The 26,993-nt window shown below is 39.9% G+C and overlaps 1 protein-coding gene across 3 annotated transcripts in view; it reads left to right on the top strand.

Moving 5' to 3' along the window:
• MMP16 (matrix metallopeptidase 16) overlaps positions 1–26,725 on the top strand; it is a 322,591-nt gene extending 295,866 nt beyond the window's left edge. For all 3 annotated transcript variants that reach the window (XM_077492987.1, XM_077492988.1, XM_077492989.1), the window contains 3 exons: positions 6,551–6,701; positions 19,318–19,433; positions 20,214–26,725. In XM_077492987.1, the coding sequence (XP_077349113.1) occupies positions 6,551–6,701; positions 19,318–19,433; positions 20,214–20,548 (602 nt within the window). In that variant the 3' untranslated portion in view covers positions 20,549–26,725. The remainder of the gene's footprint in view (positions 1–6,550; positions 6,702–19,317; positions 19,434–20,213) is intronic.
• Positions 26,726–26,993: the final 268 nt, after the last annotated feature.

Below are 26,993 nucleotides of genomic sequence, written 5' to 3'. Positions count from 1 at the left end.
TTTCTAGGGCTGGGGGTTTGTTTTCTATATGTTTACATACTTATGGATCTTCCCAGGTCCATAGTTAATATTTAGCAGAATTGGGTTTGGCCCTCTACAACAGTCCCAGTTTCTCTTGTGACTCATTGGGAAAATGAATTGCCCACCTCTACTCTAAAGAATTTGTTGTAACTCTGTTATATTACCAAGCGATTGTACTACCACTTGGGAAAGGGCTGAATGTATAAAACCTTGTTTAAAAGTTATGGGGGAATATGGGGTCCCTAACCAAGAATGCCGGGTTGGATTTGCCACAGGGCCCTGATTAAGCGAGGCTGGGTTGCTAATTAGGGCTTCTAGAGCAGAAAGAGCCAGTGGAGGGCCTTCCCAGGAACAGAATCCTAAAGGCCCCATGTTTTACGGTTCCTGAGGGGCTTTGGGCACCACCCACTGCTGGACTCCCAAGGGTTTTTAATGTGTAAGTATTGCCCTGCTACGTAACAGTGTTAATTGTTACATTCTCTATAATATAAAATGAAATAAATCCAAAAGGGAGAGTGGGAATGCGCAAAAAGCAAATAAAGTTAAAAGAAAGTTTAAAAAGTGTTAGGTGTTTTCACTTACCAGCATCTATTAAAATTTGAAATATAATTTTTTGAGTGGATTGATACCTAAATACTGTGTATATTATAAATTTACTGCGGCAAGTAGTCCATCATGCAGATTTAAAGCCCAATTCCAAGAATAAGAAAAAATCTACACAAACACAGTGGGGCCTCCCAGACTGCAAGCGTTCACTGCATGTTCAGTTTAGGCCTTCCACATCAGAGTATTTCTTACCCGCTCTACAACAGGGTGCCTCCTGTGGTAACATTTTTCCTGAAGAGCCTCCTCTCTAAAGTGCACCTGGTCATGGTTGCACATCTTCCTCATCTATGTACAGTACAGAGTTAATAACCCTGCATTGTTAATGATGAAGTTCTGCAAGAGCCGGACACATTTCATCTTTCTACGGGCAAGCTGGCTTGTAGCAATTCAGCAGTATTCTTTTACACATTCTCAGAGCTTCCAAATATTGAGCACCCATACATATGAAACCGATACAACAATTACAAAACTTATTTGATGCTTTCTCATTTTATAAATTGCTACAAAACCCCAAGTAGACTTTTTTTTATATCCGTACAATAGATATATTCACTATTCAAAGCAACGTGTTTTAACCCCTAACCAAAAAGTATACATTTTTTTTAAGCTTTTTTTTTATATATACTGTGGACACTACAACGGCAGCCCTACCTCCATAATCATCGGCTTCCATCCTTTCTTTTCACTCATCCAGACATGACAGTAACTGTGTATGACAGAACATCACACGACTCCTAATGGTCCTCTAGTATAAGGAGAAAATTGAACTGCTAGTGATATCTGTATTGGCTAACTGAATTGAGTTAAATTGGAAAATGTCACGGCTGCTGTGTGCAAATAGGAATTTTAAAAAAATGGAGAGCCCTGTGAAAGCTGCAATTTTTAAAGCATCATCTCAGTTTAGATTTTCTTTTTGCCGTCTTCAACAGAAATTGTTGAAATGCTATAATAATATACTATTAAAAAGGACAAGGTTTATCGGTGTGAAAAGAAAAAATGTGTTTCCATTTTAGGCAGCTATGTGTGATGTTTATGTACTATTCAGTTTCAGATCTTTTTGTTGATCTGGCTATATAATGATTTTATTTTATGGCACCTAAGTTAAGAACACACACATAAATATACAGGCGGTCCCCTAGTTACAAACATCTGACTTACAAACGACTCCTACTTACAAACGGAGGGAGGCAACAGGAAGTAAGAGGAAATCTACCCCTAGGAAGGGAAATTCACTTCTGTGAGAGTTATTATGGGGAAAAAGGTACCTCCACTGATGTTTAATCGCCAATCCTTGTTTCCACAGCAACCCAAAATTTTCAAAATCCAATTGTCATTGAAATTGAGGGGAAATCTTCTGAATGGAGGCACAGACGGCAAAACAAATGTTACAGGGGTGCAATCCAAAAAGCTTAAAAATTGTTTTTTTGGCTGGAGCTACACTTAAAAAATGTACCTCTTCCAACTTACAAGATATTCAGATAAAGAACAAACCTTCAGATCTTATTTGTAACCCGGGGAACCGCCTGTATGTGCCTTCCTGTCCTGATCACCACCATTTCCCACATCTCCTGCTCTCATTATTGGGGTCGTCCAGTGCCCAGGGAGAAGATGTTGACCTATGTTCATCCACCACTGCTGACATACGATTTGGTTGGGCACATACTCTGGCTTTCTGTAGTTGGCAGTGCAGGGGAAGGGGGGGGAGGCTTGTGTGTACAGTGCACTTTTCTTGTCAGCTGTGGGTGGCTGGGGTAAGGGAGTGGAGAGTGGGTATGTTGGGAGTTTAGTGTGTCTGAGCAGAAAGCCCTGGCTGTTAGAAGGTAGAATGTGGTTCGCTAGTCCACTTTCCTGCACAGCTCCCACCCCCATATGAGAGCCCTTTACATGAGGTGGTTGTCCCTCCTGTTCCATCCCTTGTTCTGGCTCTGCCTAGTGTCTGAGTTAAAAGGTTGGGGATTTTCCCCAGTGGAGTCTGAGACCTCAATGAAATCCTCACAAAAGGTTTGACAAAGGTTAGAATTTACAAAAAAAGATTTGTGGGCCCTTAGAATTGTACAATAAATCAAATAGATGAGTGATTTGCTTAGTGGATTTCAAAGGACCAGAGATACGGCTAGTCTGCTGAGGATCCTAATGAATGTTTCCCATAATTTTAAGGTGAAATGATAGAACTATCAACACAGTCCAAAGCAAAAATGCTTAGTTATTTTGATCTGCCACAGCCATGTACTGTTTCTACCAGTGAACGTACCAACATTTCTTTTCTTCTTTTCTTTTCTAATTTTTAAGGTTCACAACTACAAATTATATTTTTTGCCAGATATTCTTCAGTTCTTTAGAGCAGGGGTCTCCAAACTTTCTAAACAGAGGGGCAATTTACTGTTCTTCAGACTTAAGGGGGGCTGGACTAGGGCCAGTGGGAGTAGAAGGTGTCCTGGGTCCAGTGGAAATAAACCATGCCCTATCTTTGGTGTCAGTGGGAGGACTGGTGTTTCATCAATGTCAGTTGAAGGAATCGTGTCCCATTGTGTCAGTGGGAGGAATTCTGCCTCATCATTGGTCTCAGTGGTAAGAGTAGTGGCCCATCATTGGTGTTGGCAACAAGAATTATGCCACATTGTTGATGTCAGTGGATGGAATGGGGCCCTAAGGGCCAGATAAAGGCAAGCAAAGGGCCGCAGTTTGGAGACCTCTGCTTTAGAGTCCAGTAAATATAAAGTATTGCATATTGATATTTTATATTTATTACAATCTACCAGCAGGTGGCAAGCACAAGACTACATCTGCATTTTTTTTTAAGACCGATCTGCTGCTTTGCTGTGAATACCCTATATTGAGAATAGTAGGTCAAATTACTTATAATTGAATGACTCATTGGAGGGACTATCCTTCACCAGGTCTGCTAACAAACAGGAGGCAAAGCTGAAATGCAGATCTGCGTACATGGGAACCATAGCATAACCATACAAAAATAATGGCCTACTGTGCCATGACAGAGTACGGTTCGTGTCCTTGGTAGCAGTGGGAATGTGCACATTATCGTTTTCAGAGCCATGTAGTTAGTCTTCAAATTGTGAGACACTTTGCCTCACAAGGGGCTGGCCGCATGGCTCTGCACACGACCATCTGCACACGTCCCTACTCGAATTCTATTTGAATATATACATGTGTGTGATTGGTTCTTTTGAAAGAATACAAGTGTCTGAATGATTCTGAAGCCACCACCTTCCTTTGCTATCATGTTTACAGTATAAATAAAAGCATATTATGGTAGACAGGATTTTGCTAAGCTCAATGTGATACCAGCTGTCTTTGTTACTTGGAGATAAACAAGCGCGCATTCTCAAAATTATACAAGAGAGCTATGATTGTGCTTATTAGCCAATGGAATTGTTTGCTTATAGGAGAAGCTTTAATATTTCTACTACATTGATCAGCAACAGTGTTTACTTAGGTGGTATGTGTCAAGTAACATCCACAAGAATGGCAGGACCCAATGTTTCCCAGCACAATACTGTCCAAAGCATCACACTGCCTCCTATGGCATGCCTTCCTCCCATAGTGCATCCTGGTGTCACCTCTTCCCCAGATAAGCGACGCACGTGCACCTGTGGCCATCCACATGATCTAGAACAAAATGTGATTAACCAGACCAGGCCACCTTCTTCCATTTCTCCGTGGTCCAGTTCTGATGTTCACATGCCCATTGTAGTACCCTGATTGGTCTGTGGCTATGCAGACACCTACACAACAAACTGCTTTCAACACATCAACTTTAGGGGCAATGTTTACTTGCTTCCTGATATATCCCACTAACTTTCAAATGTCATTGTAATGGGATAATGTTTTCCATTTAACCTATCAGTGGTCATAAAGTTATGGGTGATTGTGTGTGTGTGTATTATTGATATGTATGCGGTATTAAAGAAACAAGTTATCCAGAAGTAGCAGTCCATCAATGAAACAATACAGAACCAACACATTGAATCTTCACATAGAACTATTTGTATGTAAAACTGAAACATCTGTATTCATGTCAGTTAAAGCCATTGCTCGGTCAAGGATGGGAGATTATTTAGTTTTATTTTCAGCTCCAGTTTGAATGTTTAGGCCAACCTAGTAGTGGGATAGGTTAGACATGATTTTGGCATGACTTAGGCACTGGGTGCTCCTGGCACCAAAAACTAACACACCTTCCCAGACTGCTTATTAACCACAGTCAAACTGCCAAGATGGTAGTTAAATGTCTTAATTTGTTACAATACGTGATTTTAATAGCTTAACACTTAAAAACAATGTCTTGCTTATCAAACGGAGTTGTAAATTTTGCCTTAAAGCAATTCTGACGCTGAAATAAAATTGTAGAAGAAAGATAATGCTGCATGGAAGACATGGAATAGTTAGCTCTCTCTTGGGTTGCTGATATCGGCAGTATTTAAGACAATCTTCAAACTAAAGATCTTTCATAATCAAACACTTCCGGGCCCTTATCACTGTAAAAGCAATCACTTTTACTGAAAAAGATGGCTGTTTTAACCACTGCATGTCCTGGACATTTTAAAATGGTCTAAGGATGTGACATGATTTTGGTCCATTTATAATTAAAAAAAGTTGGACAAATTTGAAAAGCATTTGCCCAGCCCTGACAAATTATGACTGTAATTAGCATACTACAGCAATTTCCTATGATTATGAACGCCATCTGGTGGGCATAATGTGTTTTTTTAGAACATATCCTGTATTATGGCCACTAGATGGAGTTGATGATCTTAGGAAATCATTGTATTAAAGTAAATATGGTTAGAATTTGTCAGGGCTGGGCGAATACTTGTCATGTTCGTCTAACTAATTCTTTATAAATCGATCCCTAAATGTTGCGTGGTGTGATCTTGAAAGTTGACAGCTGGGAAATTTCTGTGCTTTTCTGATGTATGCAATTTGTTGATTTATGTATCCAGTGTATTATAAATAATGTGTACATAATAAGGTATGTGCTGAAACTTCAGGTTAACTTATTCTCTCCACTGTATTATATAAAATTTAGGCTTAGTGATTAGGACTTCTGCCTTACAGCATTGGGGTCCTTGGCTGTCCCTGTGCTTGTGTGATTTTCCTTGAACCCACTCCAAAGACATGCTGGTAGGTTAATTGGTTCCTATCTGCATTGTATACATGTGCAATATGGATCATAGATTGCAAGCATCTTGACGGCAGGGACTGATGTAATTGTACAGTATGTAAAGTGCTGTGTAAATTCAGTGCTATATAAATACCTGTAATAAATAAAAAAAAGTTTCTGAAAGCTACAGCTATTAAAAAATCGAATACTATTTTGATAGATGCTGTGGAGAGATGAGGTATCTAAGGCTGGATTCACACCTATGCAGTTTTAGTGCTTTTTGCATTTTGCAGAATTGCACTACAGGACGTGTTCCATAGGAAACCATGTTAAATGGACTGTAGTGCAAATCTGCAAAATGCAAAAAGTACTAAAACTGCATAGGTGTGAATCAGGCCTAAGGCTTGATTCACACCTATGCAATTTTAGTGCTTTTTGCATTTTGCAGATTTGCACTACAGAACGTGTTCCATAGGAAACCATGTTAAATGTACTGTAGTTCAAATACGCAAAATGTAAAAAGCGCCAAAAATGCATAGGTATGAATCAAGCCTAATAGTTTCTTTTGAAACTTGCATTTTCTTTTGAAGTTTATTTGTATTTTATATTCTGGAAATGGCAGCATTAAATGTGGTTAAAATGTAGATGGGAACTAGTGATGGACAATATAAATACTGAAGCCCCCAAAGAAGTCTGGGGGCGTTATAGACTTTCATACACCTACACCTCTAATGGAAATGTACCTTTCCTTTTCAGTGGACCGTTTCCTTATAAAGTGTATGTTTTTTTGTTTTTTTTCCCCAGGTAATAAATATTGGGTGTTCAAAGACACAACATTACAACCAGGCTATCCTCATGACTTGATACAGCTAGGACATGGCATTCCACCCCATGGAATTGACACCGCTGTTTGGTGGGAAGATGTCGGAAAGACCTATTTTTTTAAAGGCGACAGGTGATTAGAAATCCAATTATTATTATTTTTCCAAAGGCTCAAGTCTTGATTGCTACAGAAACAAACTTTAGAGCATGGTGGCTGATTTATAAGGCTGAGATGCTAAGAGCTGGCATTTGCAATATTGTCATTCAATCTGTTTCTCAGTATTAACAGTGCCTTAAGAGACAAAGTACTTATGTGGCGGAAAGGTCTGCTGATGGCAACAGATTTAAATGGAGAAAACTAAATTAGAGGCAAGATAATTTTCTCTCTCTGGCAAAAAAAAAAAAAGATCAAACGTGACTTCGTATTATAGTGGTGTTCTGAACAAAACCTCCCCAGAAATGCATTTTTTTTCCTCGTGGACAGCAATTTGCATGTATTACAACATTAAGACTGATAATGTGAATATAGCAGGATTACTTCTTGGGAAGTATTATTATTATTCAGGATTTATATAGCGATATAGCGCCAACAGTTTGTGCAGCGCTTAACAAAATGAAGGCAAACATTACAGTTGCATTACAATTTGGTACAAGAGGAATTTGGTACAAGAGGAATCAAAGGGCCCTGCTCATTAGAGCTTACAATCTAAGAGGGAGGGACAACTGATACAAAAGGTAATAGCTGTGGGGGATGATCTGATGGAGAAAGTAAAACAGTGTATTAGTTAGAAGCATAGGCTTCTTTAACCACTTAAAGAATGGCTTACGCCGATATACGTAGGCAGCATGGCATGGCTGGGCAAAGTAACGTATCTGTACGTTACTTTGAATTTCCCGCCGTGCGCGCTGCCGCAAGCTCCGTGACCGGGACCCGCAAACTCGACTTTCCGCCGGGTGCCTGCGATCGTGTCACGGAGCTGAAGAATGGGCAGATGCCAGTGTAAACACAGCATAGTGTCATGTCACTGCTAGTCCATCCCCCAGACAGTTAGAATCACTCCCTAGGACACACTTAACCCCTTCCCCGCCCCCTAGTGGTTAACCCCTTCATTGTCTGTGACATTTTTACAGTAAAAAAATTCAATTTTATAGCATTGATCACTGTATTAATGGTCCCAAAAAGGTGTCAAAATTGTCCAATGTGTCCACCATAATGTAGCGGTCACGATAAAAATCGCTGATCGCCACCATTACTAGTAAAAAAAAAAAAAAGATTAATAAAAATGCCATAAAACTATGCTCTATTTTGTAGACGCCACAACTTTTGCGCAATCCAATCAATAAAGGCTTATTGCGATTTTTATTTATTTATTTTTAATCAAAAATATGTAGAAGAATATGTATCGGCCTAAATGGAGGAAATAAAATTATTTTTTATATATATTTTTGGGGAAATTTATTATAGCAAAAAGTAAAAAATATTGCTTTTCTTTTCAAAATTGTCGCTCTATTTTTGTTTATAGCGCAAATAATAAAAACCGCAGAGGTGATCAAATGCCACCAAAAGAAATCTCTGTTTTGTGGGAAAAAAAGGACGTCAATTTTGTTTGGGAGCCATGTCGCACGACTGCGCAATTATCGGTTAAAGCGATGCAGTGCCGAATCGCAAAAAGTGGCCTGGTCATTTGGCAGCCAAATGGTCCGAAGCTGAAGTGGTTAAAAAGAAGGGTTTTCTGTGATCATCTAAAGATGTATAGATTAGATTACAGTCAGGCAGATTGGGGTAGGGAGGTCCAAAGAATGGGAGAGGCTCTGGGGGAATCCTGGAGGCGAGCATGGGAGGAGGTGACAAGGGAGCTAGAGAGCAGGAGTTCTTGGGAGGACCGAAGAGAGCGGCTTGGTTGCTCTGTGTTGCTTTTATCTCTACATGTGGAGAGAGCTGTCATCTATTCATAAGCACGATCGGATTTTCAGTAGGGAATTGTGTGATGATAAAATCCGACCATTAGTACGCTCTATCAGACAATTGTCCAACTTTCCGCCAACAAATGTTGGATGGCAGACTAGTAAATTTTCAGCGGTCTGTTGTCAGACTTTCCTATCGTCTGTACACAAGTTCGTCATAGTATGTCACTACTTTCGTGTTTGTTGGCCGACAATTGTGTACCGTTTGTATGCAAGACAAGTTCCTGGCACATGCCCTTCGGACAAAAGCCTGAGGCTTTGTTGGCCAACAGTATGATTTGTGTGTACCAGGCTTTATCCCTGAGGAGATCTGATTGGAGATTGGGATGGTCATCTGCATCAAGCAAGATTAAATCACACATGCGATTGAAATTTATACAATCTGGTAAGCCTTATTCTAAAAGGGTGTGGATTGGCACTTGTTCACTTTGGTGAAGGATTTACGGTGTTTTAAGTTTTCTATTTTTATGGACATTTGCACCAGTTTTTTTCACAATGGATTTTTTTGATATATGAATATAATAATCTATGATGGATAATTTTTTGATTTTGAGTATGGACACTATATAATGAGCATTATTATTCATTGCGCTACCGTGATTGTGTAGATTGACACTACATTTATTTTCACCTTTTGTTCCATTATTTGTATTAAAAGTAGCAGCACGTTCATTTAGTTCATAAACGCAGTAGTTATATGAGAATTAATAATATATATCACTTATATCATATATATATTTATATATATATATATATATATTAAATACAACCAGAAGTAGGATATATTGGCATTTTAACTAGGATTTAGGCATGAAGCTATATGAAGGGTGGAAGGGAGATATACCGTATTTCTCGGCGTATAACACGCACTTTTTTCCCCCTTAAAATAAGGGGAAAATCGTGGGTGCGTGTTATACGCCAATCACCCACTGATTGTGAGGAAAGGAGCGAGCGGAGCCAAGATACACAAAGCCGAAGTACACTCGGCTTTACTCGGCTCCTCTCGCAGTCACGCCCACCTCCACTGATTGTGAGAGGGGCGAGCGCCACTGACATACAGAAAGCCGAGTGTACTTTGGCTAGACTCGGCTCCTCTTGCAGTCCTGCCCCTGACTGAGCAGAGCCGAGTCTAGCCAAAGTACACTCGGCTTTCTGTATGTCAGCGGCGCTCGCTCCTCTCCTCTCACAATCAGTGGTGATGGGCAGGACTGTGAGCAGAGCCGAGTCTAGCCAAAGTACATTCGGCTATGTGTATCTCAGCTCCACTCATTCCTCTCCGCTTACAGTCAGCGGAGATCGGCGCCAAATTTAAATCAGGGCAATACTGCAAAGAGACTGGTGTAGCACTAACCCCCGAAGAAACTGCTGGTTTTATTGGGCACCGTTACCTTCTCCTCCTCGATCTGTGTCTAGGGGTTCCCGTGGTAGATGGCCCAGTAACTTGAGAGACTGACGACAGAATCCGCATAAAGGGATTTTTATTTGCAAAACGTAGACAATGAACAGTCTCTTAAATTGGGATCAGAGGGTCAGGAAGAAAGCTCAGGTACTCTTACTGTCAAAGTCAAAAAATGAAGGACTTACAAAGGCTTACTTTGACTGCATCCAGAGAATAGCCATTCACAACTGGATGTTCACTCACGTTGAAAAGTCCCTCTCTCACAAGGTCTAGCAGCCAACAAGGTGTTTTACTCAGGAACAAGTCTCTGCCACAGATGTTGTTGTAGAACATACAAGAATAAATCTCTGCCACAGACATTGTAGAACAAGTAGGAAACTAAGCTTGTAGAACACTTGTGTGACACCTGGATCTTTCAGCCAGCTTGGCAATATCCACGAGACATGATTCACTTTGGTACTTCAGCTCCTCCAGGCTCTTGCTAAGAAACCAACAGGTACATGGTCTTCTTCTGAAGAGTCCTTCCCTGGAATGCTATGAAGCTACTGGGTCTCTCCCAAACCGGAGATGGCACCTAAACACCTCAGAATCCTCCTTTAGTTTTGTTGTCTCCGGGCTAGCCAGCCCTGAGACAACAAGTCGGGTGGATCCGCACCCCAGGCCATAACCTTCCTGGGGGCTGGTCAGGAGGACCAGGACCATGAAGTCAGCACATCCTTCTGGACCTGAACCCCGAATCATGTGACATCCGCATCTTAAGTACCCTCGCCCAGAAAGCACAGCAAGAGCGCCACTCCCAATGGGCGGGCTCCGAGAGAGAGTAAACTTAAAGCACCCAACTAGACTGTAATTCCATGCATGCCAGAAGGGGCAGTGCTCCCTGTGGCCAGGCTGAACATCCCACAGTCCAGTCAGACTGATGCTGAGGTCCAAATTTAAACAATTTTACCAAAACCAAACTGCAGTTCAGGTGTAACCTTAACTTGAGAAAAATGGCAATGCTGTAAAGAGACTGGGCAAGGCTGAAAAGGCACTGGGCAAGGCTACAAAGGCACTGGGCAAGGCTGCAGATGGACAATGGGCAAGGCTGCAGATGGACACTGGACAAGGCTGCAATGATAGGCAAGGCTGCAGATGGACACTGATAAGGCTGCATTGATGGGCATTTAAATGTAAGTTTTTTTCCTTAAACTTCCCTCCTAAAAGTTTTTTTCCTTAAAATTCCCTCCTAAACTTGGGGTGCATGATATATGTCGGCGCGTGTTATACGCCGATAAATACGGTAAATCTTTTATATTAAATTAGTACTACAAGCTGAGACACACTTTCTGTCATGGATATGATAATTTTAATTATAATGCACAATACTGGTAAAAGTTTACTTTAAATGCAATTGTAATGCTTTATATTACCTTCAGTCTATTGGCCTCCAGCCTCTTTTAAAGTGATTTTGTTTAAAACAACAAACATGTTATACTTACCTTCTGTATGTGATGGTTTTGCACAGTGCAGCCTGGAACCCCCCCCCCCCATTTCTTGTACTGGGAGGCAGAACATGGTGGCTAGTGCTTGACACTCTTGCCTTGCAGTGCTGGAATTGTTAATTATTTTATTGCTGCCTACCATGTTCAGGTTATATAACTGGAAGAATTTGAGAATACACAGAACAGACAGAGAACTGAAACTCCCTTTTGAATCTTCAGTTACATAAAAACACTTTACCTGAAATCTGTTCAATTTGTAGAAGCCACTCTACATTAAGAGAGGATCCCTACGCTGTGTGAGGTATGGCATTTCACATAGCAATCCAAAACGGACATATGGAACAAGATGATATTAAATCTCTTCATTAAATCAGGTTGTTCAGTGCATTACCCAGATGCCTTGATTTAATTTCCATCTCAAGTGATAAGCATTTATTGGCATATGAAGCAGCTATCTATGTAGTTGTTGATTCGTTTTGAAGAGTCATTATGGTGAAGATAATCATTCTTTAGTTCTAATTATCATACTCAGCAATCACACACCTTCCAAAAATAGAGCATTCAGAAGCACAGGAGGGTATAAAGAACACTTCAACTCATCAGTGCCCCAGCATTTCAGTGATGGATCTGTTTCCGCTCATGTGATGGCTTGCAGTTCCAGAGAATTGCACTGTATATCAGAAATAATATTCATGTGCTGAAAATATAGAACTTAAAGCAAAAGTGTAATTTATTTATAGTATAGACAGAACTTTAGAAATTGATCTAAATGTCTTCTACAGGGAGAGGAAGTTCGAATAAGCTGCATCCCTTTTGTAGTTTCTCTAGTTTCTATACTGTTATAACTAAGGTGGGAATAATTGCAAGAAACATTTGCAGGGCTGTCTTGGGGTATGCAGTGTGCATTAGACATTAAGTTAGAAAGGTCCAAGCAGGTGAATATCTTAATTTCAGCTAGACATTGCTTTGCTCTTGAAAAGGCTAACACCTGTTTTGCAGTCTTTAGTGAAAGCTGGAGCAGGATGCTGTTTAACCGCTTCAATACCGGGCACTTTCACCCCCTTCCTGCCAATTTTCAGCTTTCAGCATTGACACACTTTGTCAGTGGCACTTTGTCAGACACAGCCGATCACACCGTTAAAGAGCCGCATCATCAGCTCTTTACCCAGATCAGGGTCACGCTGTGTACTAGGAATACGGTGTGACCGCTGCACTGTGTGCCGACACTGGGGCACTGTCATAAGATGGCACCCCAGAATGAGAGGAGATAGTAGGTAGTTAAATCACACTGTGATATTTACTGAAATGTTTCAAACTTTAGGCTTTAATAACCATAATTTTTTCAAACAAAATCTAGCAGTTGTGGAAGATGGAACTATTGGCATGTGTACTCAAGTTTTGGAAAAGTTTATTGTAAACCAAAATCCAGTACATAATGACATCCAAAGATTGTATCAGTCTATCTCAAACATCATAAGCTTAAATTATACAATAATGAACTCCAGCACCTGTAATTGTACATTCACTGATATCAGAAGCAGGCTCTGTGTCTTCCAGACAATCAAAGGTTAAAATATAACTAAAGAAAAAACTTTTTTTATGTTTTGGATAGAGTGGAGAGGGATTAGTTTTTATTGCTGTCTGTGTCCCTGTTAGGGAGATCACCTTCTCTATCTGTAATGTTTACCATTATTGAAAGTGAAGTAAAAGTAATAGTGAGAAATATTCCAATGGGGACATCAGTTCTGGTGATCTGGGGGTCCCCAAGGCATTCTCTTAATTTGCAGAGATCTTACTTCCGGTTTGGCTATAGGACAGGAAGTTAAGGGAAATCTCTGCAATGAGACACAGATGGTGAAAACGAAATCTGACAGGGGTTATAACCCCATGGATTCTGCAGTCACCCAATTCTTAGATTTTTCATGAAGGTTCTGGACGTGATGGTAGCCTACTTCATGGCAGTTCCCTATGCCCAATTCCACTCCAAACCATTGCAATTCAACCTTTGGCTGTGTAGAATGAGAAAGAACAGTTTCTAGATTTGCCAATTTGCCTGACACCCAGGACCAGGTTATCTCTGGCCTTGTGATTCATGGATCCAGCCTTGATTTGGAAGATCCTTAAAATGGATACCAGCCTGACATGATAGGAAGAAGTCCTTTTTGGTGAAGGGAACTTGGTCACTGGTGGTAGCTTGTCTCCTGAAATGCTTGTCATCTCTTCAATGCTAAACTGACTACAAGGTCATTCAACTCAGAGTCAGTAAAGGATGCCTCAGCATTTGTATACATTGCCAGGGAGGAACCAGATGTGTGTTCAACTCAAAAGCCAACGAGATTCTGAACTTCACATTCCAGCCCTGCTTGCCATGCTTATTCAAGGAGTAGCAAATTGACAAACACTTTCTCACTTAACAACATCTGGACCCGGGAGAATGGTCTGTTTACCATAGTTTAAAAGGCAATTCTTCCACTTTAATAATACATAGCATATACAGAGTGGGCAAACATAGCCCTCTAATAAAAACATAACATACATGTATTATTATTATTATATTATACAGGTTTTATATAGCGCCAACAGTTTGCTCAACGTTTTACAACATGAGGGCAGACATTACATTTACATTACAATTTGGTACAAGAGGAATCAGAGGGCCCTGCTCGTTAGAGCTTACAATCTAAAAAGGAAGGGGCAATTGATACAAAAGGTAATAGCTATGGGGGGTGAGCTGATGGAGGAAGTAAAACAGTGTTAGTTAGAAGTAGGATAGGCTTCTTTGAAGAGAAGGGCTTTCAGGGATCGTCTAAAGATGGATAGATTAGGGGACAGTCGGACAGATTGGGGTAGGGAGTTCCAAAGGATGGGAGAAGCTCTGGAGAAATCCTGGAGGCGAGCATGGGAGGAGGTGACAAGGGAGCTAGAGAGCAGGAGGTCTTGAGATGACCGAAGAGGGCGGTTTGGTTGGTATTTTGGGACTAGGTCAGTGATGTAGCTGGGGGCAGAGTTATGGATGGCTTTGTAAATTATTGTTAGTACTTTGAATTTTATTCGTGGGTGAGTGGAAGCCAGTACAGGGATTGGCAGAGAGGGGTGGAGGACACTGAATGGCTGGTAAGGTGGATGAGTCTGGCAGCGGCATTCATTATGGACTGGAGGGGGGGATAGTCTATGTAAAAGTAATCCAACAAGGAGGGAGTTGCAGTAGTCGAGACAAGAGATGACCAGGGAGTGAATTAGAAGCTTGGTGGTGTCATTAGTTAAAAAGGGGTGTATTCTGGAAATGTGGCGAAGGCTAAGGCGGCATGATTTGGACAGGGCTTGTATGTGGGCCTGAAAGGACAGTTCGGAGTCTAAGGTTACCCCTAGCACCCTGGCATGTGGGGATGGACTAATAGATGTGCCATTGATCTTGACCGAGAAGTCAGGCGAAGGGGTACGTGGGGGTGGAAATATTAAGAGCTCGGTTTTAGATAGATTAAGTTTGAGGAAGTGGTGTGACATCCAGGCTGATATGTCTGTTAGTAGATCAACGATGCGTGAGGAGATTGATGGGGTGAGCTGAGGGGTAGAGAGATAGATTTGGGTGTCATCAGCATATAAATGGTAGTGAAAGCCATGGGAGGCTATCAGCTGACCCAGGGAGGACGTGTAGATCGAGAATAGTAGAGGTCCAAGGACAGAACCTTGGCCGACCCCAACGGAAAGGGGAGTTGGAGAAGAGGAAGTGAAGTTGTAAGTGACACTGAAGGTGCGATGAGATGGGTAAAATTCAAACCAACGGAGAGTGCAGCCATGGAGACCAAGCAAATTGAGTTTTTTGAGGAGCAGGGCGTGGTCAACTGTATCAAAGGCAGCAGAAAGGTCCAAGAGTAAGAGTATGGAATAATGACCGTTGGTTTTGGCTGTTAGTAAGTCGTTAGTGAGTTTTAGGAGGGCAGTTTCTGAAAAGGATCGAGAAGGTTATTTTCAATGAGGTGGTTGCTCAGTCGGTTGTAGACTAAACGTTCAAGGAGTTTGGAGGCAAAAGGGAGTAAAGAGATGGGTCTTAAGTTGTTAAGATTGGTGGGGTCTGAGGCCTTTTTTGGTATGGGAGTGACTAGTGCATGTTTTAGAGGGTTGGGGAAGATGCCAGTAGAGAGTGAGAGGTTGAAGATATGAGTTAAGGAGTGTAGGATTGAGTCAGATGGTGACCGTAGTATTTGAGAAGGAACAGGGTCCAGGGGGCAGGAGGTTAAGTGGGCATTAGAAAAAAGTTTAGTGACTTCCTCTATAGTAGCTGGGTCAAAAGAGGAAAGTATTGATTGTGCAGGAGGACAGGGAGTGTAAGGTGAGGGAGATGTCTGTAGAGTGGAGATCTCGAGACAAATTGTCTCAATCTTATTTTTGAAGTGATAAGCAATCTCCTGGGCAGTGAGTAAGTTAGTGGGTGGGGGTAATGGAGGATGAAGTAGAGTGGCAAAGGTAGAAAAGAGTTGACGGGGACTGCGTGAGAGGGTGTTAATGAGAGTGATAAAGTAGGTCTGTTTGGCAGCGTGCAGGCAGGAATGGTATTTTTGAAGGGCAGATTTATATTGGCTGAAGTCTTGCTGTGACTTAGTTTTATGCCACAGATGCTCAAGAGCACAGCTACGTTTTTTGAGGCTTCTGCTTTTGTCTGTCTACCAGGGTTGTAGTGGTCGGGCCTGATTCTGTGCGTAGTAAGGGGGGCCAAGGTATCCAGGGTGGATGACAGTGAACTGTTGTAGACAGAAGTAGCCAAGTTGGGGCAGGACAAGGAGGAGAGTTTGTCGTAGAGACAATCTGTAGCAGAGAAAAGAAGAGAAGGGTTAAGATGGCGAAGGTTTCTATGGGTAATAGTTTGGTAGTTGGAGGGTAAGGAGGAGGCAGACAAGGAGAGATTGAAACTAATAAGGTGGTGATCAGATAGAGGCAAAGGAATATTGGAGAGGGTGTGCCGAGTGCATAGGTAGGAGAAGATGAGGTCAAGGCAGTTGCCAACAAAGTGAGTGGAAGCACTTGTCTATTGTTTTAGATCAAAAGAGGAGGTTAGGCTCAGCAGCTTAGAAGTAGCAGGAGTGTTAAGATTAACAGGGATGTTGAAGTCACCAAGAATGAGTGTTGGAATTTCAGAGGAGAGAAAGTAGGGTAGCCAGGCAGAATGTACATTAAATATATTGCACAGTAAGATGTAACATTCAAACCCAGTTGGTACAATGTGTTACAAGATACCCCCACACTGACCACAGCATGACTCTGGCAGCCTACGGGACTATCTGTACCAACTGGGTTTGATTGTTAAATCTTACTGTGCAATATATTTCATGTACATGTATGTTATGTTTTTTTATTATAGGTCTATGTTTGCCCACTCTGTATATGCTATGTACCATTAAAGTGGCATAATTGCCATTTAAACTATCTGTATTGTTATTATTCCAATACCTGTCTTTAAAGTCTAAGGGGATTATTTCAGTGCTATGCACACGCTATTTCTCAAAAACTAGATATTCCTCTGTAAGCACTGACCCACTGGGTTGTCTTTCTTATTGTCATCACCTGTGCAAGGTTGGTTTTAAAAGCCTTCTCCTGTAGAGAACCTTTTCTAGTTCTAAACAGAGACAAGGTTGTCTTGAAGCTTAGGGCTTTTTTTCTATCTAGGGGGTTTCTTCCTTTCACCTTCACCAGGACATTGTACTTCATTCCCCCTGTCCTTCTCTGGTACATCCAAAAGAGATTTCCCTCTGAATGTGGTGCAAGCTGTTGGAGTTTATCTTTAAGCTATAGCTTCTTGCAGACTGACTCTTATTTAGTCATTCCTGAGTTTACCTGAAGGAACTGCTTGCCTTTCTTTTCACCATTTCAAAGTGGTTTAAAGAGCTTAATTTAAGACCATAGTCTTCTCTGATGCATCTGATCAATAAGTTCCTCTGAGTCTTTCAGACATCTGTTTCTTAGAGGCTACCTCCTGGTCCTCTGCTTATACTTTCTCTAAATTTTACCAGGTGGATGTTCAGGCCACAGATGATGCCAAATTTGGACACAAGATCCTTCAGGCAGCTATTTGAGCTACACATAGCCCCTAGTTTTAGCCTGTTGTGTGTGGACCTGTTTAGTGTTTGTTTGCTGTGTTTCCCACCCCTAAGTTTGGACTGCTCTTAGCCCTTGTACACACGGTTGGAGATTCCGACAACCAAATCCATCTGAGTAATTCCGACGGATTAATTCCGGAAGTGATGTTGCATACACACGGTCGGACTAAGTTGTCGGAAAATCCGATTGTACATAACGTGATGATGTTATTTCGTTACGACGGGACAACGTTCAGGCTAGTAGCCAATAGCTTTGGTCTAGGAATTTGATCTGAGCATGCGTGGCACTTTGTCCGTCGGAGTAGGCTACACATGATCGGAGTATGTCAACATGGGGACAAGGTGCTTTAGGGTCAGACTCCAAAGCACCCTCCCCATGTTGAGGGCATGTGGCCTGGTACAGTTCAGGGAGTACTCTCATCCGTTCCTCTTTTCCTGCAGCCTGCCAGATTGCATGCTCGGATAAGGGTCTGGTATGGATGGGGGGGGACCCCATGCCATTTTTTTCAATGAGTTTTATCTATATTCCCGAGACCCGACAATTCATTACAGTCGCAATCAGTTTTAAATGACAATTTTTCCTTTTAGAAATGTAATTTTGCTGTGGTACTGTTCTAAACATGGGGAAAAAGTGCCACTTTACAGGCATACTATAAACACCCCCCAGGCAGGATATTTAAAGGAATATTTCATTTTTATTGTTTCACTTTAAGCATTAAAAAGAAATGCTCCAGAAAAAACGGCCTTTTTGAAAAAAAAAAATTAGCAGCCCCGGGCCCCCAAACACTTTTAATGACAATAAATTGCATATAAGCCTTTAAAATGAACACTTTTGATTTTTCATGTTAGTGTCCCATAGACTTTAACGGTGTACCGGCGGCTTTCAAATTTGTCCCGAACACCGCATATTGTTCGGTGTTCGTCCAAACATATGAACAACCAAAGTTTGGCCCGAACTTATGCTCGGGTCGAACCGTTCACCCATCCCTATTCAACACCTCCTATGATCACTTCTTCTACTGATTTTGTATTAAACTGAAGAATAATGCAAATTGGAGGTGTTATAACTGGCTGACTAACAGCTTCTGCTAGTGTCCAATTCCCTTATAGGTAGCAACCCATACATTTCAGAATAGCTCTGAATCTGTGTGTCCCTTAATAAACTAAAAAAAAATAGGATTCTATGGTAAGACAAAAGTCCTGTTTTATTCCTCCATTCCTTTCTTCCTTCACTTCTCATTTTCTTTTCTCATTCCTCTCTTCCCCCATTGTATGGGAAACGGTTTCATTTCTGTACAGACTTGCAGAAACTTACATTTGGGCTTTCTGATTTTCAAAGGCACCTGACCCATTTGATTTGTAAATCTGTATTGCTGATATGGCTAATGAAGTTCATGTTGTAGATCAGTGGTAGGAAACATATTCATTTGTTGTTTTTTTAAACCAAAATCAGATGAAATATACTGTCTGTTAAATCTAGCTCAAGCCCTCTTCCATATGAGCCCCTACTGAAAAACCTGAACTAAGGATCATTGAGGCTATGAACATTTTTGCTTTTAGCCAATAGATGTAAGCTAAAACGATGTGCTATGGCTACTGGGAGTCCAAGAGTCTTCTACTTACCTATATTTAAAAAAAAACATATATTATGCAAATAAAATGTATTCGTTCTAATCTTGCCCTAAATAAATGTTTGTTTTTCCCCCAAACTTTACTTCTCTCAGGGCATAGAGTTAGCAATACTGATTTGGATGCTATTGGGACAATAATGTATAATGATAACATTGAATGTGTTATTCTGTATTCTAGATACTGGCGATACAATGAAGAGTCAAGGGTTATGGATCCTGGCTACCCCAAATCAATATCAATATGGAAAGGAATTCCTGAATCGCCTCAAGGGGCATTTGTGGACAAAGAAAATGGTATAAACAAACATCACAACAGTATTTATTATTATTTATATATTTTTTGTCATCAGAAACATCAGCAAAGTTTCACATGAAGTAATATCATGTATTTGAAAGAAATTCATTTATTAGCTTAAAATTTTAATGGTTGACTGGTACAGTCAACAGTGATTTCATTATCAAAATTTTAGGGCATTCTATACTAACTCTTTCATAAATACAATTTTTTAGCCTATTAAAGAAATTCCAGTAAGAAAGCTATTAATGCTGAACTACAAGCAAAAAGCTAAACATGCAGCTGAAATACATGGTACATGATTTGTTTAAGCCCCTAAATTTGTAATTGCATTTAGCCAGTCTTGTAAGCCAGACAGCATAGCAAGGTTGGTAACCCCACTTTTCGCTACTACAATTACACAATACAGCATGATAACAAACTTTCATTAATTTTGTGATTGAACAGTAAAGAGGAAGCGGCAAACTGCTGAGTGCATTACTCTACTATTTCCTCCTGTAAGCATGTTGAAACCAGAGACAGATCGTCTAGTTGGTATTTAAAGCAGTGAAATGTATTTAATCATATTAGATACATACAGTAAGTAGATAACTATATTAATATTTTTAAGATCTTTTAGTTTGGCTTTGATTCATTTATTCATTCATTGATTCATTCATATGTTTTTTTGTGAATTTTGCAAACATGCAGAAGCACAATCTAGCACTGCTTTTTTATTTTATTTATTTATTATTGTGTTTTTTTGTTGTTTTTTTAATGCTCTTATCTTGCTTTTTCAGGATTCACCTATTTTTATAAAGGAAAAGAATACTGGAAATTCCACAATCAGAGACTGCGTGTAGAACCTGGATACCCACGTTCTATCCTTAAAGATTTCATGGGGTGTGATGGCTCCATGGACCGAGAAAAAGAACGAACCAGTTCTCAAGATGATGTAGACATTGTTATGAAGCTGGACAACACAGCCAGCACTGTGAAAGCCATAGCTATTGTAATCCCTTGTATCCTGGCCTTGTGCCTCCTTGTCTTGGTTTACACCGTGTTTCAATTTAAGAGGAAAGGAACACCCCGACACATACTGTACTGTAAACGCTCTATGCAAGAGTGGGTGTGATCTAACAATTCCTAGTGTAGAATTTCGAGGTTACTTGAGAATCACCATCAGAGCTATTATCCCTAGCTAGACACAGGCATCTGTGAGCCAGGGTCTTATGGCTGATCTTTAAAACCCAAGAGGTTTTGTGCCCCCACCTGAGTGGGGATTCAATCACCTGGGAAGCTTCCAAAAGTTTTTGCTGTTCCTCCAGTCCGTTTGTATTTCTTTGTCATTCAATTTTAGGCCTTCCTTCTAAACTCTGGAGATGGTGTTACCTTTCCAGGAGTCAACAATGAAGAGAAAGGTGAACAAAAATTTACTTTACTAAAATATTCTTTTACATTTTTTTAGTTTTTGAAAACTCCAGATCCTCTTTGAAAATGATATGTGCTGCACAGACACATATTCTTAAGTGTGAGCAACAAACGAACATAAGAATCGCCCATACGGAACCTTAGGGAGAGTGTGAAGACCCAAAATAGCTTTGTGTCCAAAGAGGATTGATTCACTGTCTGCTACGGGAAGACACCCACGGTTGACCTTGTGGGAGAACAAGTCACATGGGACCTTCAGACTGTTTGGACAGACTTTTTTCCAACTAACAAGGGGCCAAAATATCTGCAATATAGAAACAGCCTTAATAATGATACATTTATTTTGTGTTTTATACAACTTTTCTGAGCTTTGTCCAAAACGTTTTAACACATTTATAGTCATGAATATACAGAACAAAGTGAAACTTTTTTGTTTTATCTTGTTTGTTTCTAATTTTTTATTTTTTTTTGGCATCATTATATTTTATCAAGTTGCATTCCACTGCCTTTGGCACTTAGCAGGTCTGACAGGAACACTTATTTGAAAGCCTGGCAGGAAGCAGAATGTCTTTGAAATGGATTGCAGTGAGCTGTGGCAAAATGGCCGTCATGTTGAGAAGAAAATTGCTACAAGTATTACGTATTTGTAACGCTTTGAGTACTATCTTATCAGTTTTCAGATTCTATTAGGCATGGCTTGCTTGCCACAAAATAATGTGGACGTGGATAGAAAATTATGAGATTTGAGGTTTTAATAGATTGTTGTATCCAACAGCTTCTAAAAACATGTTTTATTCCATAGGAAAGACTAATGGTTGGTATAACCAAATAAGACAGTGGTACTAAACAAAAGAGGAGGCAGAAGAAAATGTTGACTGTTTTCATCCACAGAGGTCTACTGTACATTCAAACCATGTTGCACGATAATATGAATTGCCTTATACAAGTACATCCATCTAAATTCTATCTATTTAGCAGAGAATCTGATTACTGCATGTTCCATACTAAAGTGTTCTCAAACTGCATGTTCACTTTAGTTCTCAAAGGGTGAAAGTGGCTTGATCTTATTAGGAGCAGGACCAGACGAAACTGAAGTACCAAAGCATTTTGAAAGTGCTGTCATTATTACCATTCATCCTGCAGTAGCAGGTGTTTTTTCATGTTTTATTTTTTCCATATTAAAAAGCAAGAGATGTTTTTGTTTTTTCTTTTTTTGTATATCAGTGTTATGCTTTTACCAGCACTATGCTAACTAAACAGGTAATGAAGGTAACACCGAATGCCATTTATGTGTGGTCAACTGGCTGAAAGTCAGTGCATTGGAGAGTAACTGCTCCATGAAAACAGTATGCCTTTAACTTCATTGGTGTCCTGTTGGCTGTCATTAGTTTTTTTTTCTTTTTTATAAATATCTTACTGTCTTAAAGAGTGCTGTTCTTGCTGTTTGTGCCCTTTGACCTTCAGAAAAATCATCTATATGAAATGCTAGTTATGATGTATGGCAAATGCAGGTTGCAACCAAGAAGCATAATATTACCTATGTTAAATTATTTTTCTATGTTTGCCTACATGAGTGGTGCATATATACATATGTTCACATTTCCCTGTTGGAACAATACAACTTTTGTTTAAATTTCCAATGGAAATAAGTGAGATGTTAAACATAGGACTTATATAATACATAGTGTCACTCTCCAACATTGTTAAAGTGGGGAGCATTTTTTTTCTCTAATCCACAAATGGGAGAGACCTAAAAAATATGGTAATGCTTTTGTCCAAGTGTAGCTAAGCTAATGTGGTAAGAGGGTAGATTTGATTGGGATGAGACAGTTGGACCTTAAATAGTCCTTAAGAAAAAAAGTATGCTGATGATAGCAGTTGTTTTAGGTAAGCTTAAGATAAAGATGTAACGTGTAATTATAATGTAAAAAGTAAAAGCAAGCGAAGAAAAAATACTGCAAGCAAAGATAAGATCGTATTTTATAGTCTACATAAAATATAGAAAGGAAAATACATGGTTTGCTTTTGTGGTGCTTATTTATTTGTTTTACATTTTTGTTTTTTACATTTTTTTGGAATAACATAATTGTCATAGCTAAACATTTCCAGTTTGTTTTCAACAATTGTCACTCGATCAAATAAACTGCAAAATAAACAACTAAAAAAGATGTACTGTACCTTGGCGGTAGGAGTATACAAAGCAACTCTTTAATTTATCAGATACAAAAATTTGAATCGATACCCATTTTAGGGACGTCCACATCCCATTGTTTGCATACAGTCCAACAGTTATGATGGAAGAAAACTTTTAGAAAACTTGCAGGCAGCTTTTATAAAACAATGGTTAAAGAATGTGATTTGTTTTTCTTTGCACCCAACACCCAACTATTTCTTTTTTTTCTTTTTAGATCTGATAATTTTTTTCTGAAGGGGCAAATGTCTTTAGTTATCTAGTGCACATTGAAGGATGTCCATCCTGTATCTGATCATTGATAATAGACTGAACCATGAATAGTGAGTTTTAAAATGCCATTATTACTAGTGTAAAAGCACCAGCTATAAGCACCCTGTAAAAGAAGGAGATGAATACTTGCCTCTGGCAGGTGGCACATTCTTCTCTCTGTTATAGAGCTAGCAGTACCCCAGCTATTAAATACTTCCAGGCATATTGGTTAGCATGCTCCTCTGCTGGGTGTTGTGGTTCCTTTCACTACTTCCTTTTCCGGACACAGTAGTAACATAGCAACCTGTGGGAAGAACCATACTTCTGTCATACCTGGAAGTGGCTATTAGCAGCTGTCCTCCTAGCTCTGCAAGTGAGTGAAGATCTTGCTTTCTGCTATAGAAAGCTGCTTGTTTACAGGATTCTTCTGGCTGGATATTTCTTTTATAGATCCCGCAGAGTTGTTTTAAAATTAAGTGAAATGTGTCATGCGATAAAGGCCATTCAGCTCAGATATATAAAAATGCAAAAGCCTTGGTGTGTGCAACATCTTCTAGCAAAGCCTTTGATGTCTCTTGTCCTCTGAAATTCATAACTGTAAAGCAATCCATAATTGACTTAGGCTACTTTTACACTGGGACCACACCCGCGCTAACAGTAAAGCGCTGCTCGTTCTAGCTTAACTTTACATTTTAGCAGCACTTTTTGGCCACTAGCGGGGCGCTTTTAATCACCACTAGCGGCCGAAGAAAGAGTTATAACCTCCCGTGTTGTGGTACTTCCGAATCACTTTTCAGGAATTTTGGAAAGAGCTGCCCATGCATTCCAATGGGCAGGGGGCGGTTTAGGAGTGCTGTATACAGTGCTCCAAAGATGCTGCTTACAGGACTTTTTGTAATGTCCCGCAAGCGCACCTCCCCAGTGTGAAAGCACTCGGGCTTTCACACTTGGGTGGCATGGGAGGCGGTTTTCAGGCTCTTTACAGGTGCTATTTTTAACGCTAAAATGCCTTCAGTGTGAAAGTAGCCTTAAAGTGGTTGTAAAGGCACAGGATGCAAGATAAAAAAACACCTTTGTGCAGCATCCTCCAGCCCCCCTTATACTCACCTGAGCCCCATCTTGATCCAGCGATGTGCATGAGTGTCCTGGCTCTCAGGTGACACTGCCTCTCATTGGCTGAGATCGCAGTGGGAGCCATTGGCTCCTGCTGCTGTCAATCACATCCACTGAGCCAATCAGAGAGGGTGGATCAGAGCTACAGCTCTTTGTGTAAATGGACACACAGCTTGGGAGCCCCCATTGCAAGCTGTTTGCTCTGGGTGCACTCAGCAGGAGGGAGGGGCCAGGAGTGCCAGCAAGGGACCTGAGAAGAGGAGTATTGGGCTGTTGCATGCAAAACCATTGCGTAGGGCAAGTAAGTATAACATGTTTGTGCAAGAGATTTTCCAGCTTGGAAAGTCTCTAAGCAGTTTGTTGCAATCCCTTTTTGGTCTATGTGGGGTTCAGAAATGTTACGTGGCCTGGAGGATCGTGGTCAGTCCCGAAACTGAATAAGTCACTTGGGGATGGGCAGATATTTCCCGACTTACCATTCCAAGGCCACCTTTACAGAGAGTCCCTGATAAAATAGAAATAAGTGACAACTTTTTCCATGCTGTATAACTAGAGATTTATAAATGCTGAACCAGAGTTTGTGATTAAACCCTCCTTCCCCTTAATTAAAAAAAAAAATCCAATGTCTCATATTGCATTGTTTTTCATAATCCCATAATTATTTTTGCATGCAAATAGTAGCCAGGTGATTATGCTAAAAAGCTTGAGTTATAAGACTAGATACCCTGATCAGCCTCTCATACCAGAATACTGGGTATTCTTGAAGTCTGCCCAAAATGTGTGTGTATACCATGAAAGTGCTAAATGGGAGTGTCAGTCTATCATGGCCATATTGTAAGTGCCAGTGTCTTAATAAAGAACATGGCATCCCTCCAGCATTCTTTTAAATCTGTAGCACGCTTAATAAGTATTGCACCAAAGATGAACTCTTACTATTGTAAATGTAAGGCCGTTGATGAGAATGGCTGTGATTTGACCTCCAGTACTATGCTGACTTCTGTTAAAAGCAGCAAGCCAATTACAAGAATGGTGGGAGAAGAATTCTCAAAAAATGTCATCTACAGAGCATTGTTGCCATGGAAAGAAGGGAACATTTTAAATATTCGGCAGTATTAGAAAATTGTAGCAGGTTGCCACCTGAAATGAAAAGGTCCTTTTTAATGACATTAGGTTTTAAAAATGGCCTCTATGGCAATTAATGTGTTGTTTTTTTATTTTTTTATTAACATTTAATTTAACATTTTTAAGCAGTTCTTAAGAGAACTAAAAGCTTAGTAAAACGAATCTGTATTTCACATTTTAAAATGTATTTTTCCCACTTATAACTCTATGAGCATAAAGTAATCAGTATTTTTATTCTTTCATATTAATGATAAAAAATGTATTTATCAAAATCGAACTCCCTTAGAGGCAGTGTATATGGACATAAATACTGACAAGGTACATTATAAAGATTATAGAAGTATGGTATGGGGAGTGCTCACTGTGTTATTTATATTATGCTGAAATGTTGGATGAAGCTTTCCTGTATTAGATGTTATATTGGATATATTTTATTTTTATCTTTTAGAGTCCTGGTAGATATAATATTCTATTTTGCTTCTACTGACAAACACAAAGCTTCTTTGTGTGCTAACACAGACCTGAATAATTGGTGCTAACTTGTATCAAGACTGTGATATAACCAGGAAATGTTTGTAGTGCTTAGATGGATCTATAAAACATTAATTTTCTGTCAATGCAGTATGTGAACAGGAGTTGTATTTTAATACCCAGAGTCATTGCCGAGACCAATAGAGGCTAAAATTTAAATAGATATTATAAAACTAACCACAAAAAGATCATTTCTGCCCCCATATATTACACCATCAAAGGTCAAGGGGTTCTTAATTTTATTATTATTATAGTTTTATTGTATGCCATAGACCATGATTTACATTTATTTTTCAATCAAAACTTGTTTACAATACTTTAATACTTTGACTGCATCATTCTTATAATAAATGTGAAATAATAGATTATTGCAGTTTTGACCAGACGACTGACAGTTTGTCATCCACTGCGCTAAACATCGCTTTTTCCATTTGTGCAGTCAAAGTATTAAACGCTGTGCAGTGATTAATTCTATTTATTACTATTTATTTTACTGTTTCTCTCCAGGAGGGCTGTTTTAGGGTGGGGCAGTTGTTGTCTGCTGTAAGTGTCTTAAGGGTAGGGGGTTGGTCGCTTTTTATATTATTGCATCTTCTGTAATTACCATTGTTTTATTGTGTTGTAATTAAAAATACAAATAAAGCTGCAAAATAATTAGCAGATGAGATCCTACTTTGTGTGCTTGCCATTTTTCATTGTTATATTTACCAGATGCACCAGGTCTGTGAATATTCAGCTTAAAGGGCAAATCCAGACAAACTGCTAAATACACCGAATGGCCAAATGTGGAAATGTGGACTTTCTAAACAAAATATTAGCGCATACAAAAAATATTTTTAGATAATTATGCACTTCCTACCTTGCCGTAACGGCAAGGCCCTTTTCTGTTCCAGCATGACTCTACCCATGGGCACAAAAAAGGTCCATAAAGGTGTTTTGA

Source organism: Lithobates pipiens, unplaced genomic scaffold (assembly GCF_037356315.1).
Source record: "Lithobates pipiens isolate NorthernLeopardFrog02 unplaced genomic scaffold, aLitPip1_a1.2 Scaffold_19, whole genome shotgun sequence".
Lineage (NCBI taxonomy): Eukaryota > Metazoa > Chordata > Amphibia > Anura > Ranidae > Lithobates > Lithobates pipiens.
This window is presented reverse-complemented; position numbering and strand designations above follow the sequence as displayed.